At 54.6% G+C, this 19,572-nt stretch overlaps 1 protein-coding gene across 6 annotated transcripts in view; it reads right to left on the bottom strand.

Annotated features, from left to right (window-relative positions):
- Positions 1 to 1,252: 1,252 nt before the first annotated feature.
- LOC100348957 (NACHT, LRR and PYD domains-containing protein 9) overlaps positions 1,253 to 19,572 on the bottom strand; it is a 53,139-nt gene continuing 34,819 nt past the window's right edge. For 3 of the 6 annotated variants that reach the window (XM_089319780.1, XM_070062785.2, XM_089319784.1), the window contains 8 exons: positions 16,001 to 17,549; positions 15,196 to 15,357; positions 13,783 to 13,950; positions 9,920 to 10,087; positions 8,092 to 8,262; positions 6,701 to 6,871; positions 6,174 to 6,344; positions 1,253 to 1,650 (listed from right to left, as the gene is read on the bottom strand). In XM_089319780.1, coding sequence (XP_089175906.1) covers positions 1,500 to 1,650; positions 6,174 to 6,344; positions 6,701 to 6,871; positions 8,092 to 8,262; positions 9,920 to 10,087; positions 13,783 to 13,950; positions 15,196 to 15,357; positions 16,001 to 17,549 — 2,711 coding nt within the window. In that variant the 3' untranslated portion in view covers positions 1,253 to 1,499. The other 3 variants (XM_089319781.1, XM_089319783.1, XM_089319782.1) reach the window with 3 other exon arrangements.

Here is a 19,572-nt window from a genome sequence, read left to right on the forward strand (position 1 = left end):
TATGTAGAAAACATGAACCAAGACAGCAGCCATTCACATGGCAGCAAATTCAGCACAAATCCAGCTCCAGAGACCAGCTCCCCCAACTGCCTGTAACCTACCCTCAACACACGAGCCATCTCCCGCTCCAGTCTCTCCTGCCCTCTAAGTCCTCAGCATTTACAGTTCATCACTCAACACGTCGCGTCTTTGCACCTTCTGTACTGCTGGAGAGGCAAACTCTGTACTCCCAGAGGATTCCACATGGTGCGTTTCTTGGGAGATCCAGCTCCCCAGAAGGCAGTTGTCACACACTCTGCTTGTGTGTGAGCCCTGTGTACTATCAACATTCATTGCACCTCGCGTTTGTGACATAAGGCCTCTGATCTCCATTCTCTGGGTCATGTGCACACACCATGGAGACCTGCCAGTGTTTGGCCAAGTGTACCAGATGACAGTTTGTCCCTCAAAGGAACAGGCGACCAGCTGCCAAGCTGGGGACAGTTACTAGCCAGGCGACAGGTGCTTACAAATTTTGCTTTCTGACTCTGCAGTGCCCATGGACTGTCCTTAGTCTGCACCAGTACCAACGCTCAGCAATCTATTGTCGCCAGTCTTATGTCAAGTGGCTTATGAAGCAGTTATGTTTTATTCTCAAATAAGCCCCCTTTTAAAGAAGCATGAAATTGAAGATCTTTGCAGTCTTGTGGTTTGAGAGTGCAGACTTTAGATATTTCGATCTTTCAGGGTATTAACATTTGGGATTATGTGGCACTGGGGTTAGGACCCAAACCCAAGCCAGACCAACTAGAGACACAGTTTGGGTTTATGTTAAGATCCAGTGACACCAACTCCCTCTGTGGGCACATTCCAGCATGACCTCCAAGCTGTAGGCATCAGGACGGGGCTGGAGTTGCGGTACAAGGAGTTAAGACTCTGCCCGCAACAGTGGTATCCTTTGAGTGGTGGCTGCAGTCCCGGCTGCTCTGCTTCCAATCCAGCTCCCTGCTAATGCACCTGGGAGAGCAGTGTAGAACTGCCCAAGTCGTTGGTCCCCTGCACCCACGTGGGAGACCCGGATGGAGTTCCAGGCTCTTGACTTCAGCCTGGCCCAGCCCCAGGCCACTGTGGCTGTTTGGGAAGTTGGTTCACAGCTAGAAGACATCTCACTAACTCTGCCTTTCAAGTAAGTGTAAAGGATCAGAGGATCTTTCCAATTCAAACTTCTGCACACAAGACTTCCATTAAAAAAAAAACAAGCTTTACAAACATCTAGCATTCACTCCGTGTATTTATTGTTTTAGATACTGCAAGGTAGGATGGAGTCTCCAAACAGGAGCATAGAGGGTAGAGCCACGTACCAACAGCACCAACACAGAAGCCCACTCCCAAGCACACAGCTACGGCACTGTCGGGGAGAAGCCCTGGAGACACCCCCGCTGCCCCGATGTGCACCTGCAGGACAGGGGGAAGTGGGAGGACAAAGGCCAGGGTGACCAAGAGAGGCCCTTGGGACCGCATTACTTCAGGTTGCTCCCCAAGGGGACCACGCCCCTCATCCTGTACTCCTCTTGTAGCCACGGCTCATGCACAATCGTCAGGTGGGAGACCTTCTCCTCAGTGGAAGACAGCAACATCTGCGATTCCTCCTCATACACAGACTTGTCCAGCCTGGGGGAACAGAAATAACGTCTTCACACACATCATTCGCCCGCCTCTCTACAGCCCAAAGCCTACCTCCATGTCATTCTTCCCTGATAAGGACTAAGAATTGCATTCACACTGGTGCTGTGGCGCAGCAGGTTGATGGCCTGGCCTGAAGTGCCAGCATCCCATGTGGGCGTCAATTTGAGTCTGGGCTGCTCCACTTCTGATCCAGCTTCCTGCTATGGCCTGGGAAAGCAGCAGATGGCCCAAGTCCCTGGGCCCCTGCACCCACGTAGGAGACCTGGAAGAAGCTCCTGGCTCCAGATTGGTGCAGCTCTGGCTGTTGTAGCCATCTGTGGAGTGAACCAGATGGAAGAGCTGTATCTACCTCTCTGTAACTCCACCTTTCAAATAAATGAAATCTTAAAAAAAAAAAGACTTGTATTCAGCTTGCCGCAAACGCGAGTCCATCCTTTGGAACAAAAACACTGATTTACACGACACAGTGCAAGTCCACATAAAACATGTATTTTTTTTTTTTGACAGGCAGAGTGGACAGTGAGAGAGAGAAAGGTCTTCCTTTTGCCGTTGGTTCACCCTCCAATGGCCTCCGTGGCCGGCGCACTGCACTGATCCGATGGCAGGAGCCAGGAGCCAGGTGCTTCTCCTGGTCTCCCATGGGGTGCAGGGCCCAAGCACTTGGGCCATCCTCCACTGCCTTCCTGACCACAGCAGAGAGCTGACCTGGAAGAGGGGCAACCGGGACAGAATCCGGTGCCCTGACCGGGACTAGAACCTGGTGTGCTGGCGCCGCTAGGTGGAGGATTAGCCTATTGAGCCACGGCGCCGGCCTAAAACATGTACTAAGAGGGTCAGATTTTTCTATTCATTTGATTTTTATATGCACAGGTACATTTGTTATTGCTTGTGTTTTTTTAACTTGAATACCTCAACAAGTTCTCTAAAACATACAGAGACTAGTGTAATGAATTAATACACCCATCACCAGCTTCAACGGCTACCAATACTTGGGCCAGGCTTTGCCTGGTAGTTAAGGTGCCTGTTCATGCCTGAGAGGCCGGGTTCAAGTTTCAGCTCTGACCAGCACCGTGGCATAGTGGGTAAGCCAGCACCCACGGCACCAGCCTCCCATACAGGTGCCAGTCTCAGCCACTCCATTTCTAATCCAGCTCCCTGCCAGTGTGCCTGGGAAACCTGCAGAGGCAGGCTCAAGTCCCGGGACCCCTGCACCCATGTGGGAGCTCAAGTAGCAGCTCCTGGCTTCAACCTGGCCCAGTCCTGGCTCTTGTGGCCATTTGCAGCGTGACCAGCAGGTCCAAGACTTCTGTCTCTCCCTCTAACCATGCCTTTGCAAATTCAATGAATTTAAAAAGTCTCTGCTCCATTCCAATTCCAGCTTCCCGTTCACATGCATCCTGGGAGAATCAAGTGATGGCTCAAGTACTTGGGTCCCTGCAACCCAAAGGGGAGCCAGAGTTGAGTTCCTGGTGCCCAGCTTTGGCATAGCCCAGTCTCAGACACTGTGGATATTTAAGGCATAGAGCAACAGATGGAAGGTGCATTGTGGGTACTTAAGAGTAGACCAGGCCATCACCGCGGCTCACTAGGCTAATCCTCCACCTTGCGGCACCGGCACACCAGGTTCTAGTCCCGGTCGGGGCGCCGGATTCTGTCCCGGTTGCCCCTCTTCCAGGCCAGCTCTCTGCTGTGGCCAGGGAGTGCAGTGGAGGATGGCCCAGGTGCTTTGGCCCTGCATCCCATGGGAGACCAGGAGAAGCACCTGGCTCCTGGCTTCGGATCAGCGCGGTGCGCCGGCTGCAGTGCGCCGGCCGCAGCAGCCATTGGAGGGTGAACCAACGGCAAAGGAAGACCTTTCTCTTTCTCACTGTCCACTCTGCCTGTCAAAAAAAAAAAAAAAAAAAAGGGTAGACCAGCAGATGGGAAGTATGGGAAGTGCATTGTGGGTACTTAAGGGGTACAACCAGCAGATGGGAGCTGAGATATTCAGATTCTGCCAATGCCGTGTATACCTCTTACCCAATTTTAAGGCGATTTAGAGTGAATGCTCAGATCAGTCTTACCCATAAGTACTTCAGTCTCATCCACCATTAAGTTCCTCCCAGGTCCTGTCTCCCTCTCCCACTTCCATCGAGCTGGTTGTCTCAGTCACCGGTAACTTATCAAATCCTTTTTAAAGTTACTTAAGTCAGCCATCAGTGTAGTAAGTTCTACTTTCTGAAATATTTAACCCCTGTTTTTTGGGAATACCCCTCAGTTGTAGCTTTTTCTTTTATGTTCAGTTTGGCTTTTATGTTTTAGTTCACATCGTTTTTATTGCAAAGAAAATACTTTTGAGAAAACAATGTTTATCTTCATAGTGACTGACTTGTACTGGGGCCAGCATCGTGGCACAGCTGGCTAATGCCAGCATTTCCCATGAGTTGGTTCCAGTCCCATCTGCTCCACATCCGACCCATCTCCCTGCTCATGGGCCTGGGAAAGCGGAAGATGGCCCGTGTGCTTGGGCCCCTGCCCCCATCAGCAGAGACCCAGAGGGAGTTAAAGGGAGTTCCAAGCTCCTGGCTTCTCAGCCACAGCAGCCATCTGGGGAGTGAACCAGTGCACGAAAGATCCGTCTCTCCCTCTGTCACTTAACCTTTCAAGTTTACAAAAAGACGACACTAAAAACCAGAAGAGAAGCCCCGATTTTCTTTTCTCATAAGGTGATCTCTTTATAAGGTTGTATCCTTTTATACCTCGGATAGAAACTGTTGGAGTACATGGGTCCCAGGAAAAGGTTTACAAAGTTGCGTTGATTGCAACACAGGTTTCCCTAAGAAAACAGTGTTCCCAGGATCCCCACACTCCCTGTGTCCTTTCTTGCATGGTGTTCATGGTCACGTCCCTTGCATGGTGTTCACGGCCACAGCTCCAACTGCACAAGGAAGTGGAGGAGAGCTGGCAGGTCAACAACTGACGTTTGCACACACAGTGAGGTTTCCTTACCCTTGGCTTTCCCATTAGGGAAGACGCTTAAGCTCCCTTTTGGTTGCAGATGCAATACGGCCATCAGGTTACCTAGGAAGCACTGGTTTGAGTTTGCTACTGTGGAGAGGATGTGTTTAGGTATGAGGGTGGTGGTCAGATAAGGCGGAGACAAGATCAAGATCTTGGGGGCCAGCACTGTGGTGCAGGTTAAGCTGCTACCCACGGCACTGGCATCCATATGGGCAACCAGTTCGAGTCCTGATTGCTCCTCTTGCCATTCAGCTCTCTGCTATGGCCTAGGAAAGCAGCGGAGAATGGCCCAAGTCCCTGGGCCCCTGCCACCCACATGGGAGACCCCGAAGAAGCTCCTGGCTTCGGCCTGGCCCATCCCTGCTAGTTGAGGCCATTTAGGCGGTGAACCAGCAGGTGGAAGGTTTGTCTGTCCTCTATCCCCCCTCTGACTTTCAAGTAGATCAAAGAAAATTCATGGTTTTATCATCCAAGCCTTAGATACCGGACACGTGCCTAGAGGAGCTGGGTCTCTGCCGGACAGCTGCCCTGGTCTCCTGGCCAGCCTTGGCGAGCACACAGCCTGTCTCCACCTCAGGGCCTCTGTGCTGGCTGTGGCCCCTCCCCACGCCACTCACAACTCTGCAGCCATTTCCGGGCAAGCACAGCAGTTAAGAACCAAGAGCCTAGAGCCTTCGTGCCTACTGTAGAGGTCAACCTAACCATGCCCGAGCCCCGGGGCCCCAGGCAGAGGCAGCCCGCCCCTGTGAGCCACTGCATCATCTGGAAGGAGCAGCAGCGAGTGGCCCTCTCGGGCTGTGGCCAGGACAGGGGGAAGCTACATGCTCAGGGCAGCCGGAGCTTTGCCCGTCTCTGCAGGAACCCCGTCCATTTCAGCCTCACGACTCTTGCTGCTCTGTCAGTCATGCCCTGCCCTGCCCAGAGCACCTCTCCCCCCGAACTCGGCACCTCACTCGCTACCCCTACGCAGTACTCCTCCCTGTCCCGGTACAGAGCGGAGAGCACGGGGCTGGGCTCATCAACCGTTGCACGCACAGCCACGTCCTCCGTATGTCACCCCCGCAGGCGGCCCAGCGTGAACCCTGCCTCTGCTGCACGGGTGCCCCTCCAAGTGCAAGGTGTGCACTCGGAACACCCCGACTGCTGCTCTCCCTGAGCGCACCCCTCAGTCCACACCCTGCTCAGCCTGGGCCAGCCCTGATCTGCGGCTGCATGATTGTGGGCAAAACAGGAGATGCTGTCTGTCCAGTGTCCCCGGGAAGACAGGGTCACCCAAGGACAAAACCATTGCTCTCCTACAATGTCTGGAGATACTGGATGGCCTCAACTAGAGGGAGGTGCTACAGGCATCTGTGAGTGGTATTTCCAAGAACCTACAGCACACAGGACACTCTCCACCGTGAAGAACTGTCCAGCCCCAGGACCACTGAAGCTGAGGTCGAGCAAACCGGACAGGTGACTGCCCTCACCAAGGTCACGCACCCCCCAGCGACACAGCACCCACTCACCCAAGCAGCTCCAGGACACAGTCCGCATGGGTCAGGGCCTCGCACAGCTTCACCACCCCATCGTGGTCCAGCACGATCCAGTCGAGGTTCAGGCCTTTCAGGGACTTGCAGGTGATGAGAGCCGAGGCGAGGTCTTCAACACAGGCCATGGTGAGCTGACACATTTCCAGGCTGCAAGGCAGAGCGGCTGCACCTACCCCTTCCCGTCTTAGCAGGAGGCTCTGCTCCATGCAGCCGTTCAACCGGGGAGAGGCGTGGCGCCATGGCTAGACACTTCACCTAACCAAAGGGTGCTACTGGCCACTCGGATAGGGGCCGGGGCTGCTGAACCGTCCTGCCCCACCAGGCCCACCCAGCATGATCCAGCCCCGGATGCCCACAGCACCGAGACCCTAGTCCCAGGGGATAGTGTGTTCAGATTGCTCCAGACACGTTCTCTCAAACCCTGCTTCCCGTCAGCCCTATCAAGGCCCCCACTACCCCTCCTCCGGAAACAGGTGCCCCTCCAGAGGACAGCAGGTACCCACCCCAGACGCTGCAGCTGGATTTTGGGATGCTTCAGAGCTTCACACAGCTGCTTCACGCCAGCATCCTTTATCTCGTTGTTGCCCAGTTTCAGGGTCTTTAGACTTTCATTGCAAGTGAGGGCAGTGGCGATGTCCTTACAGCAAGCAGGAGTGAGGTAACAGCTGGTCAGACTGGAGAAACACACTGTGTACACTCGGGAGATCCAAGCTTGTTTCCACTCACACACGAAGCACCCAACACCGAGCACGCCTACGATGCTCCAACGCAGGTGCCACCACGTCCGAGTTCACTCCCCGCCCTGCTCCAGCACTGTGGCCTTTCTCTTGCCTCCCTCCATCTGGGCCTCTGCTCTCATTCTCCCTGGCTAAGGAGCTTCTGCCCCAGGCACCAGCAGGGCTTTCCCTCGTGGCCTTCAAGTCTTTCCACGAGTGGCACCTGTCAGTGAGGCCTCCCAGGACCAGCTTGTGGAGGGTCCTCTTCCCAAGCCTTCTGCAGCCCCCAGCACACACTACCCCCATAGTCTTTGTCACCTGCTGTCAGAGAGGGATGCGAAGATGATTCACGGACAGGCGATAGATCACGGTTAGAGGAGATGGATTTTAGATAGATGTGAGACAGCCAAGACAGATAATGGATGGATGATGGATTATCAATTCCAATAGACAAACAGGAGTTGGAGAGACAAAGCAAGAGATGAACACAGAACACATGAATAGTGCTAGGTGGGTAGACACACGCCAGTACAGATGTACGTAGACATGCATGTAACATACGACGCATTTCTCTCTACTTGGCTTCAAGCATGATTTCTCTCCGGGGGATGGAGGACTGACAGCATCGGAAGACATTTTGGTTTGCCACACACAGGAAGGGTGCTATCAGAATTGAGTGGACAGGAACTGGATCAATGCCTTGTAGCAACCAACAAGCCGGGTCAAGATTTCAGGAGGTGCCAATATTGTGAGGACACACAAGCACCCCACCTGCATGTGTGTGAGAGGCTCCGTAAAACAGAGTCCCTTGGGAATAGGGGGGCGGCCTGTTCACCAGTGTCACTTAGGCAGGCAGGGCAGTGCCCAGGTGGTAGTGTGAGGACTGGGCGTCCTCCAGGCTGTGCCTCCTGGCGTTGACTGACCACACCGGCGGCCAGTCTCTGAGCACAGTTTCCCCCTGTGTAACTCCAGCTGGCCAGCTCCGTCCCCAGTGCACACTCACCCTCCTGAGCAAGCTCACCCAGCCAAGGGCGCTCAGGACGGGGGACAGGGAGACCCTGCGGGGTCTACGAGGATTCCACATCACAGTCTGGAGTTGGGACCACAGCACTCGCCCGGTCTCCCTCCCAGTGCCAACACCAGAAACGCCGACGCGGAGGCGCCAGGGCCACACCTACCACAACTCCGCGAGGGTGCAGTTCTGGTGCTTCAGCGCCTCGCACAGAGTCGCCACCCCCTCGTCCCCCAGTATATTTGAGCCCAGGTCCAGGGTGGACAGAGAGATGTTGTTCGGAAGGGTTTGGGAGAAGTAGTCACAGGAGACACGGGTGAGGCAGCAGAAGTTTACTCTGCAAAGAAAGACACACACGTCGGTTTGTCAGCCCACGAAGCTGTGCACGGCAGCACCCTCAGGGCGCCACAGCACGGCTCTCCCCTCGTCCCTTGCACGCCGCAGTCGCTCAGGACAATGGAGGGCTTCGAACTTGTGGTGGTGGCACAGATACAGAAGGAGGTATATGGAGTCCAGTGTGATAACTGTGAGACCATCTCCAGGTCTCGAGATAAAAACCACCCCATCTTTGCGCCGGCGTCCACTTCTGGTTTAATGCAGTTTACCAGATAACAGTTTACATCCTATGTGTGGGGAGCAACTCGGACTAGACTAAGTTACTGGAATTAAGACTTATTCTATGCATCTGCTCTCCCACAATATGGCGCTGAGAAGGGAGAAACAGCTTCTACACAGCTGCCTCCAGTTCAACCAATAAACTGTAGGACCTGCTCCTGATTGGAGGAGAGCAGTGTACTCGGCGTGTGGGTAGCAGAGTTGGGATGGGTGGAAGAGGACTATAAAGGAGGAGAGAGACAACATGCACCAGGAACATCTACCTGAAGGAACACCTGTGCAGCCCCCAAGAGAGCCGGCCGGCCGGCAGTGTGCCGCTCCCCCGCGGAAGTGGGGAAAGTGGCAGGGGGCACCGCCCTTCCACGGAGGTGGGAGGGACGGCAGCCAACCCGGGAAGAACCAGCAGCAAACCCGGGGAGGGCCGAGCAGACAAAAGAACAGCGCAGGGTCCTGTGTCGTTCCTCCACAAAGACGGGGAGCGACATAATGGTGCCGTGACTCGGATATGAAGCCTAGGCAGGGTTTAGTGTCGTTCCTCCACGAAGAGGGGGAGCAACACTATGTATTTAAGTGTTTGGCAAAAGTAGATTTTAGGCATCTTACCAAACAAAAAGGTGTAACTGCGGGATGAGTGTGTTAATCTATTGGTCTACAGTAACATTTAAATGCATGTATCAAGTAACTTTCTGCTATTTAACCATATTGTACTGCATATGTAAGTTTCCCAGGATTGTTCAAGTGTTCTCATCATACAATAAGGAAACTATTAGAAAATAATCACCTATTAACTGTTGTAAAAGTCATTTCCCGCCAACATCATTGAATGCCTTAAATATATACAGTTATGTCAGTTATATAGCAATAAAATGGCAACGAATGAACCGAGTTGGTGATTAACAGAAGTTATCTAGAACTCCACCTAATTCCTGCATGCCCGATGGAGGTGTAGCTGGGTTACCTGCCAGGGAAGCTAACATTTCACCAGGAGACTGCCCGCGGGATTCCACACTTGGAGCACACCTGGCGCCCCAGCCCTAGGTGGTCCCATGGACAAAGGCCCCTCTCGCCACCGCTGCTCCCTGGCCCCCACTCCCTCCTGCTTCCTCCCTGGGGACATCAGAACACGAGCCCCAGCAGGAAGAAAGCTCAAGTTCCCGATGCTCTTGTGGGAGGTTTCCCCTACAATCTTCTCATTTTCCCAATCAGATGATAGGTACCTAGGTCAAATGTTCTCAAAGAAATACAAATTGAGAGTATTAGAAGTACTTTGATGATTAGGTGAAACAATCTTCAATGGCTGCTGTTTCACAACACTCCAGGGGGAGACACATGGACCAAGGAATGACGGTGCACACACCAGGTCCCCCAGACATACTCACATCAGCGTCTGCAGGGCGCACTTTGAGTGCTTGAGCCCCTCGCACAGCACATTCGCGCCTTCGTCGCCCAGGGCGTTCTCGATCAAGGAGAGCGACTTGAGCTTGTTGCAGATAAGGACACAGGCGAGATCCTTAGAGACTTCACTCGGGAGGTCACACTTGCCCAACCTACAGAGACGGTAAGAGGCTTTGAGCAGTCTACACGGGCTTGGTCACAGCGCCAACGATGCCTCTGCTTCCGTCTCGCACCTGCCAACCCAGCGTCTGCGTCCTAGCTTTTTAAAGCCCCCCATCATCGCCAGACTCAGGCTCCCCACTAGTCACCTACGGCTTTCCACTCAAGCAGGGAAACATTTAAGCTAGCAATTCGCAACCAAGGGTGATTTTGGTTTCTGGCAGACACCTGGAAACCTCTGCAGACTTTTTTGGTTCTAGTAACATAGGGCTTGCTATTGGCATCTGGCGGGCAAGGGACAGGGGTACTGCTCCACATCCTACAAGGAACAGGACAAGCCCCCAAATTGTGTTACATGGAATTCAACAAATCCAGTTATCGACTGACCTGGCCACAGTGCTATAAACAACAGCAAAGCCTACTCTTGGCCCCTCTCACACTCAGGTGGACTCACACCCCCAGTAGAGAACACATCACCTCTGGTCTCCAAATCCTCTGTGGGGTTTTCCACCCACTGAGTCCGAGGCTTTCAGTGGATACTGATTGCATACTTAACCTCGACCCTGGCACTGTCCACCCCGAGTTGTGGGCAGATCCAGGCTGAGTCCACCCTGCAAGACTGCTCCCCACTTCCAGTGCCAGAGGCAGTCCCCAAGTATTTGCCTGTGCTTCTGGCCACCAGCTCCAAGTCTGCTGTTCCCCCAATCCCTTCCCTCAGATTGATGGGTTTGCCAGAATGGATCAAAGAACTCAGGGACTCCATCCACGAGTTTGGTACATAAATAAGCGATGTGATAAGGGACAGATGGACAGCCAGACGAAGCAAGCGTAGGGCAGATCTGGGAGGGAAGCTGCCGGGGCTTCTAGGACCACAGCTGGGGTACACAGCATGGTTGTGTCTGGCAGCCTGAAGCTCCCCAGACTCCACACTGTGGGCAGTCTCACAGGGCCTCCATCCCACGGGCACGATTACTCCCTCCACTCTGGGTGCTCCCCTCCCCCTGAGGAGGGGGAAGGGTTGAGAAAGGCCAAACTTGGGCCATGGTCCTTCTGGGAATCAGTTCTCATCAGGAGCCCACCGAGAGCCATGTCCGTAAGATGCTCCTAGCACCCAGGAAGCTTCCAGTCTGTCAGGAACCACAGAGACCAAGTACTTTAAGACGAGACCTCTGCTTCTACCCCCAACGTTCATGGACTCAAGGGCTTTGGAGATCTGCACCAGGAAGTGGCAATGAAGGCCAGGATGCACACTTCATGTCATACACCCCCACCCAAGTGTGGGGGTGGACACAGCCTGGTCTGAGCCCTCGTGTGACTCACAGGGGCCGGTAGCCAGGCCCTGCGGAGTCCTTGACATCGTCTCAGCCCCGTCACAGCTGCTTCCGGTTTTCTCCATCTCCATCCTACTCAGAGGTAGGTGCTTACCCAAGTTCGGCCACATGGAGCGCTCATCTCCGAAGCGCCTCCTCTACCCAAGTTTCGATGCAAAGTTGGGCAGGACTGGTCCTCTCAGATCAGGAGGAAGTTAAAGGGTAGTAGGGCACAAGCCACGTTTAAAGATGTCATGGGAACACGTGTTCAGAACCCCACATTAACATTGATCCAGATTCGGGAAGCTCAGGGAATTCTACTCAGATAAGCAAAGCCACAATGCAGAGACATCTTGAGAACTGTCATATTCTTCACATTACCTTCAATGGGATAAGATCCCAATACACAAGTTTAGAAAAATGTACAGAAGCCAGAATATGAGCGAGTGTAGCCACTGTAGGGAGCAGGCTGGAGATTTGAGATTTCTGTGAAAACTTGAAATGGAACTGCCGTATGGTCCAGCCATCCCAGTAGTGGGTATTCACCCAGAAGAGTTCATCATGGCAAAGGCATTCCTGCTTCACCGTGTTCATAGAGGCACTGTTCACAAAGCCAAGATACACTGTCAGCCTAGTATCATCACATTACGATAACGTAGTGGCCAGCGCCGCGGCTCACTAGGCTAATCCTCCGCCTGCAGTGCCAGCACCCCGGGTTCTAGTCCAAGTTGGGGTGCCGGTTCTGTATTGGTTGCTCCTCTTCCAGTCCAGCTCTCTGCTGTGGCCAGGGAGGGCAGTGGAGGATGGCCCAAGTGCTTGGGTCCTGTACCCGCATGGGATACCAGGAGGAAGCACCTGGCCCCTGGCTTCAGATTGGCGCAGCACCGGCCGTAGTGGCCATTTGGGGGTGAAAACCAACAGAATGAAGACCTTTCTCTGTCTCTCTCTGTCTATAACTCTGTCTCTAACTATGCCTGGCAAAAAAAAAAAAAAAAGAACAAGCACCCTATGCAGAGGCCGGCACGGGGGCCTCGTAGGTTCAGCCTCCACCTGTGGAGCTAGCATTCCTTATGGGTACCGGCTCATGTTCCGGCTGCTCCACTTCTGATCCAGCTCTGTGCTTCTGGCCCGGAAAGGCAGTGGAAGATGGCCCAAGTGAGCAAACCAGCAAGTTCAAGACCCTCCTCTCCATCTCTCCCTAACTCTGCCTCTCAATCTTTGAAAAGAAACACTCCATGCAGTGCCGTCAACAATGCAAGAGCAAAAGCAGTTTCCACGTTCACCCGGAGGAGAGAGAATTAGCGTAGAAAGACAGAGGGGGGCCAGCGCCGCGGCTCACTAGGCTAATCCTCCACCTGCGGCGCCAGCACCCCAGGTTCTAGTACTGGTCGGGGCGCCGGATTCTGTCCCAGTTGCCCCTCTTCCAGGCCAGCTCTCTGCTGTGGCCAGGGAGTTGCAGTGGAGGATGGCCCAAGTGCTTGGGCCCTGCACCCCATGGGAGACCAGGAGAAGCACCTGGCTCCTGGCTTCAGATCAGCGCGGTGCGCCGGCCGCAGCATGCCGGCCACAGTGGCCATGGGGGGTGGGGAGGCGGTGGGTGAACCAACGGTAAAGGAAGACCTTTCTCTCTCTCTCTCACTGTCCACTCTGCCTGTCAAAAAAAAGGGGGGGGGGTGGTTTCTGGGATTTAGGAAGGCTTTGAAGGCCCAGATCTCTAGGGATCCCGTAGCCCAAGAACTCCTATCAGTCCGGCTACTGCAACTGGAGGCAGCCGAGTCAGAGGTGTGTGAGACTGTGCCTACCGGGTCTTCCATTCCTGCCGACAGTGACCTGGGATGTCAGGCGAGTTCCGTGACCCAGTGGATGTCAGGCGAGTCTGGCCACTGCTGCCTCAACTTCCCTCTGTGAGCAACGGGCAGGCCCCGCCTGGCCATCACCGGTTGGGATGGAAGCAACCCAGATACTGTCCTCAAGAGGAGTAGGGGTCTCTGGGCCAGCACGTTCCCTCCGGCTCCGTGGTGTCAGTCTCCCAGCAAGATCACACTCAAGATCATGCCACCGGCTTCCAGTTTCACCGAATAGCTTCAGCAAGAAATGGGGCCAAGACTCGGCTCGTGTTGTTGGGGGCAGAGCCGAGAGAGGGCAGGCAAGGCGCCCAGAGACACGATGGAAGTGAGCACGAGAGCTGGGGAGTCCGACCAGCCTCCTGGGGGGAGGCCCTGCCTTCACAATCACCCCCACCTTCCCACAGGGTCTGCACAGCCCGACGCCGAGGACAGAAAGCCAAGGGGTGAAGACGGATGTACCGAGCTCCAGGAAAGCCAACGGGCACATGCACACTGCGGCCTCCCCGCGGCACGCCCAGGCCAGGGACTCACACGAGCTCCTCCACATTGCATGCCGGGTACCGCAACGTCTCACACAGGTACGTGACGGCACCCGTGGACAGGCTGGTGCCGTACAGGTTCAGGTACTTCAGGTGGAAGCTGTGAAGAATCGCCTTAGAGAAGTCCAAGCCTTTTCCAAAATTATAAATAAAGTTGCACCTGTAAAAGGTAAGCCAGCGTCACAAGGCCCCAGCACGAGACACCCGGGGACTTCTCCCGTGACCTGTCAATCTTGGTTAGTCCTGCCTACAGAGGATTTCTGCTGGGGTCTTCAGACAGGACATCAGGCTGCCGGCATCTCATGTCCCCAACGTCCCTGCCCTGCACCTAACACCCTATGTGTTACAAGGGAAGTGTCAGGCACATCCCACGTTTATCTGAGCCACAGCAACTCACGTCCAAGCTATGTTTGTGCCTCTTTGCGTTGTGAGATCCAGCCCAGTCCCTCATCCACAGGCAAGGTGCACGTGCCGGAGTGAATGATACAGACCAGACTGCTTCTGAGGAAGCACCCAGTAGCTGCGAGTTTGGGGTTTTAAGATAGACAAGGTAAGGCCGGCGCCGTGGCTCACTAGGCTAATCCTCTGCCTAGTGGCGCCAGCACACCGGGTTCTAGTCCCGGTCGGGGCGCCGGATTCTGTCCTGGTTGCCCCTCTTCCAGGCCAGCTCTCTGCTGTGGCCAGGGAGTGCAGTGGAGGATGGCCCAAGTGCTTGGGCCCTGCACCCCATGGGAGACCAGGAGAGGCACCTGGCTCCTGCCATCGGATCGGCGCGGTGCGCCGGCCGCAGCGCACCGGCCGCGGCGGCCATTGGAGGGTGAACCAACGGCAAAGGAAGACCTTTCTCTCTGTCTCTCTCACTGTCCACTCTGTCAAAAAAAAAAATTAATTAATTAAAAAAAAAAGATAGACAAGGTAAAGACTCAATTGCTGGTTCCAGAGTTAAAACTGGGTTCAGCTTTTGCTGTTGGCCTTGCTATTATTTGCAAGGTTGGGAAACGACCAAGTTTCTTCAGTCCAGTTTCTGCAGGAAACATAGGCGCTGTCATGACAGGTAGGAAATGGGCGTTGCCTGGAGTACCCAGAACATGTCAGCTTGGCTTTCAGTGGACTTACAAGTCAGATCCACTTGTGCTTATCAGCCAGGTCTATGCAAATAGAAACTTGTATTTCCAGAAGTTCATGAGAATTCAAAGATGCACTTAACCTGGCGCCACAACCCGAAATGCTGGCACTTTTCCATGAACTTGTCGAAGATCCCTCGCACTTAACCTCTGCCGCCACGACACCCCATACGCTGGGTCCCACCACGTCTCCGCATTGATCTTCTCCCCAGGAGGCCAGAGCAGAGAACAGCGAACCCCGCAGGCTCCTTACCCACGGGACAGGCAAACACCCAACTTACCACAAGCTTTCGATTCTGCAGCCGGGCCGGGCCAGGGCCTTGCAGATGATGCCCAGGGACACGTCGTCAAGTGTGCAGCTGTCCAGTTTTAACACCTGGAACTTCCTGCTGTTGGTGAACACCGAGCAGAGATCCCGCCAGAAGAAGATCGTCTGAATCTCACTGAGGAAGACCAGACAGCAGGATTCTCACCAGGAGCCGAGTTCAACGCGAGACAGTCCGGAGACAGACGACGGCCCAGGGCCCCTCCAAGCTCATCTCACCCAGGAGGGAGCGGGAAGTCCAGCCAGGTAAACAGTCAACACGGCGTAGCCGTTAAGAAAATGGATCGGCCACCAATTATGGGACCCAGCTGTGGCTTTCCCACTGACTCACGACGTGACCCTGGACGAGCTACTCCACCTTCCCCACCCCTCCTGGAGGGGAGAATATTGGTCACGGGAGCAGCGGTCAACACGCGGAGACCCCTCAGGGAGCAGGGAACCGTCTCCAGGCAGCTCGGGAATGGGGCCATGTCTGTTCTCAACCGCAAGCCGTTCTTCTGAATCCAATTAAAGGATACAGAGCAGAAGTCAGCAGAGCCAACAGGGACGTGGGCAAAGACACTGAAGGGGAACGTTCTACCAGCTGCTGCTCACGGTCCCATTGGGAGCCGCCAGCAGCACCAGGGCTCGGGAGGATGCCTCTGGCTGCAGGACCCAGGCTGTTGACCACAGGAGTACGAGGACCCACGGATTCCCCACTGACCACCAAAGCGACTGCAGGCACGGCATGCAGGGGACAGAGGATTAACCGATGCACTCACCTTATGGGCGAGGAGAGGTCATACGGAAACACGTTATTGATACAGAGGTGCAGTTTCTTGAGGCTTCGACAATGCTTCAGGCAGTAGGAAGCTATGACCATTTGATCGGTATCTTCGATGTTAATGAAGATTTCTTCAAAGAAATTCATCACTTTTATTACAAAGTCCTCATCCTGAGTCTCGAACAAGGCTGAGAACAGCCTCTGGAAATTCACTTCCCCCTTATCGGGCTCGTGCTGACCCAAACTTTTAAGGCTTTGGATTATTTCCGGCTTCATCGCCTTCGACAGCACGAAGCCAAAGGACGTCTCCAGCAGGTTGAGAATCCTATGGGTCGAGATCCCCAACAGGAACCCCCCGACCTGGGACAGGTGGGTGTGGACGTGACCCATGCTGGCCGCCACCATCTGGGCCACGGTCCCGATGGCTGCGTTCTGCTGCTCCCTGGGTTGCCGGAGGTAGTAGTACAGGGCGGCACAGAACTCCTGGAGGGACCTGTTGTTGAAGGTGAAGCCGTCGCCCCGCCGCCGGAGCAGCCGCATGCCCACCCACATGAGAAGGTCGGACTCCGAGATGCCGTTCCTCCCGATGTCTTCCTGGACGAAGAAGAAGGCCTGGGTCCACATCCCCTCAGCGGCCAGAGAGCACAGGCTTTTCATCCGCGCCCTGTTCTGCAGCAGGGAATCCGACCTCCCCGCCTTGAACGCGGTTGCCGCGAAGGACACGTACAGGGAGGTGCCCGTCTCGGGGTCGATGCAGAGGCTCTCCCCCCGGTCCAGCTGCCACTTCACGCAAGTGCAGACCAGCCAGCACACGAGGGGACTCTCGCACAGCACGAACAGCGGCGGGATGTTGCTCACGAAGCTGAACGCCCGCATGGCTTCGTCCGTGTCATCGAAGAAGTGGAAGAAGTACAGCTTCCTGTGGTGCTCGGAGAACGGCTGGAGACCTACTAGCACCGGGTGCTTCAGCAAGAACCTGTTGCTCTGCATGCTCCGCGTCCCGAACCCGAGGACCAGAGAGCACCCCGGGAGCATGCTTTTCTGTAGCAGGCTGCTCAGGAGCACCGGCGTCGGCCAGCGCCGCCTCCAGTCGCTGCACGCGTCCGTCTTCACGTTCAAGTCGAATTTCAGCTCCTCGAAGCCGTCCATGATGAACAGGATCTTCTCCGGGTGCGCCAAGGCGTCTTCCAGCGACTCCGCAGACTCGGGCCAGTCCTTGGAGAGGAGCTCCGCCAAGCTCGTTTCCACCACGCGATTCAGCTCGTCCACGCTGAGGAAGAAGACGTAGGTGTATCTGTCCCTCCACAGGGTTCCCTCCGCCCACTCCAGCATCACCTTCCTCAGGATCGTCGTTTTCCCGCATCCTTCTGGGCCATTCATAGCCACGGTGGCCGGTCCAGGTGCCTCGGCAGCGGCCCTGGTCAGCGTGCTGTACTCCACGCCTACCGAGTCTTTGTAAAAGCTCTCGGGGACTGGGAGGTTGGATTCCTGGATCCACACGAGTCGGAATCTTTCCTTCATCCGGTTTTTGTATGGGTTTGGCTTACCTGAGTGAAGAAGAAAATTGAAGTCATGTGAACACTCACTCGGTCCTCGGAGCGACTCCAGACCAACTGGCACATTCGTACAGCGACTGTCCTGCGTTAGGGCTGTCATCTATCCGGAATGCTGCCCCTGGAAGCCCACGACCGAAATCGGAAGCCTAACTTGGAGCTGGAAACTAAAGCAACGTGTGGCTACTTGGGAACCACGCATCAGCTCCAAGAAGGGCTGCCCTCTCCCCAGTAGAGAATCCATCCATGTCCCCATCCGCTCAAGGCCTGTGGGAGGCAGGACTGTGCACACTGGTGTTGATTCTGAATGGTTCATAGCGTCAACAAGCCACCAAGTTCAATTCTACCCCTACCTTGCTAAAAAAAATTCAGAGGGTTCACGGGGCTGGACTAACTCAGACTGATGACTGTCAGCATTGGACAGTCCACCCATGTCCGACCTGTAACCGTGAGGCCTGGGTTATCTCCAGTCCTGGCTGCCGGCTACGTTTGAAAAGCACGCCTGAACCACCGTTTTATCACACTGCATCCCTTCCAGGTTCAGGAACAGATTGGGGGACCAAAGGCGGTCAGCAAAACGGTCCGGGCAGTGCCCTGCATTGAGGGGACACACATTGAGGGGACACACATTGAGGGGACACAGAGCCAAGTACAAGGTGTGCTGGAAGGACACTCCAAACACCGCTCCCAGAAGAGTGACTAAGCTACTCCAGTAAGTCCCTAATAAGGAAGCCCCACGCCACGGGCATCTCACGTGGCCCCAGGGCATCTCACGTGGCCCCAGGGCGAGCTGGGATTTCAGCCACTTCCGAGGACAATGTGGATCCCAGCTCACCGAGGCCCAATTCCTTAGTTCCCGCCAACGTTCGATTCCAGTTTATTCCAGGTGAGGATTACGCCCCGTCTTCAATTGCAAAGTGGATTTTTGTGAAGGTCAAGATCAGCTCAGCTGTCCCCAGTGACCCTCCAGTACCGACCTCGCTGTCCTCAGAGAGGGAGAACTCCCAGGGCTTCTCGACTCAGGGACTTGGGAACGGTCCCTGGTGGATGCCACAGTGTGTCCAGTTTGCTGGCACATTCTCCTGCCTCTCCTCCATGTCTAGGCCCTGTTTTGCCTCACGATGGAAAGCTTCATGGTCAAACACCCCTCCCCTGCTGTTCGGTGTGACCACACAAGTGACCACAAGCAGAGTGTCATTTTCAAGCCTTGCCTATCAAAATATCCTGTACTACCCCCACACAGCTTCAGACAATTCCACATCCAGGACAAGTCACTGCTGACAACAGGAGACAAAAATCAATGAGGGGGCCGGCGCTATGGCATAGCAGGTAAAGCCACCAGCAGCAGTGCCGGCATCCCACATGGGCGCCGGTTCAAGTCCCGGCTGCTCCACCTCCAATCCAGCTCCCTGCTAATGCACCTGGTCCAGCAGTGGAGGACGGCCAGAGTGCTGGGCCCCTGCACCCACGTGGGAGACCCGGATGAAGCTGCTGGCTCCTGGCTTCCTATCAGCCCCAGTCCATGTGTTCCAGCGAATGGAAGCTTGCTCTCTGCCTTTAACTCTGCCCTTTCAAATAAATCAGTCTTGAAAAAAACCCAGACTCTGGGTCCTCTTGGGGGTGAGCTCCACAGCAAGACTTAACAACTGCCATAGAAGTCACGCGCCCCAGTATACACCCGTCTTACTCAGTAACGTAACTGGTCAACAGCACTGGTCAACCACTACGCAAGCATTTCTGTTACACATCACACGTTACTCCAGTCAGACAAAATCTTAGCCTACCTTTAAAAGCAAAAACCAGGGAAGAATAGACAATTTCAGAGCCTACAGTATTTCATTTTCTTTTTTTAACTTTTCAGTAAATGTAAATTTCCAAAAAATGATCCAAAGCTAGGTTTTTAGATGAATTTAACTATCAACTGCCTCTCAAGTTGATCTTACCCAGGCTCCCTCCCCCACTCATTCTTTTATTAATCTCACCATAATCAACCAGTCACCTATGGACCAAATATATG

The sequence above is a fragment of the Oryctolagus cuniculus genome, chromosome 18 (genome assembly GCF_051225735.1).
Source record: "Oryctolagus cuniculus isolate XC-2025 breed Fujian yellow rabbit chromosome 18, ASM5122573v1, whole genome shotgun sequence".
Classification (NCBI taxonomy): domain Eukaryota; kingdom Metazoa; phylum Chordata; class Mammalia; order Lagomorpha; family Leporidae; genus Oryctolagus; species Oryctolagus cuniculus.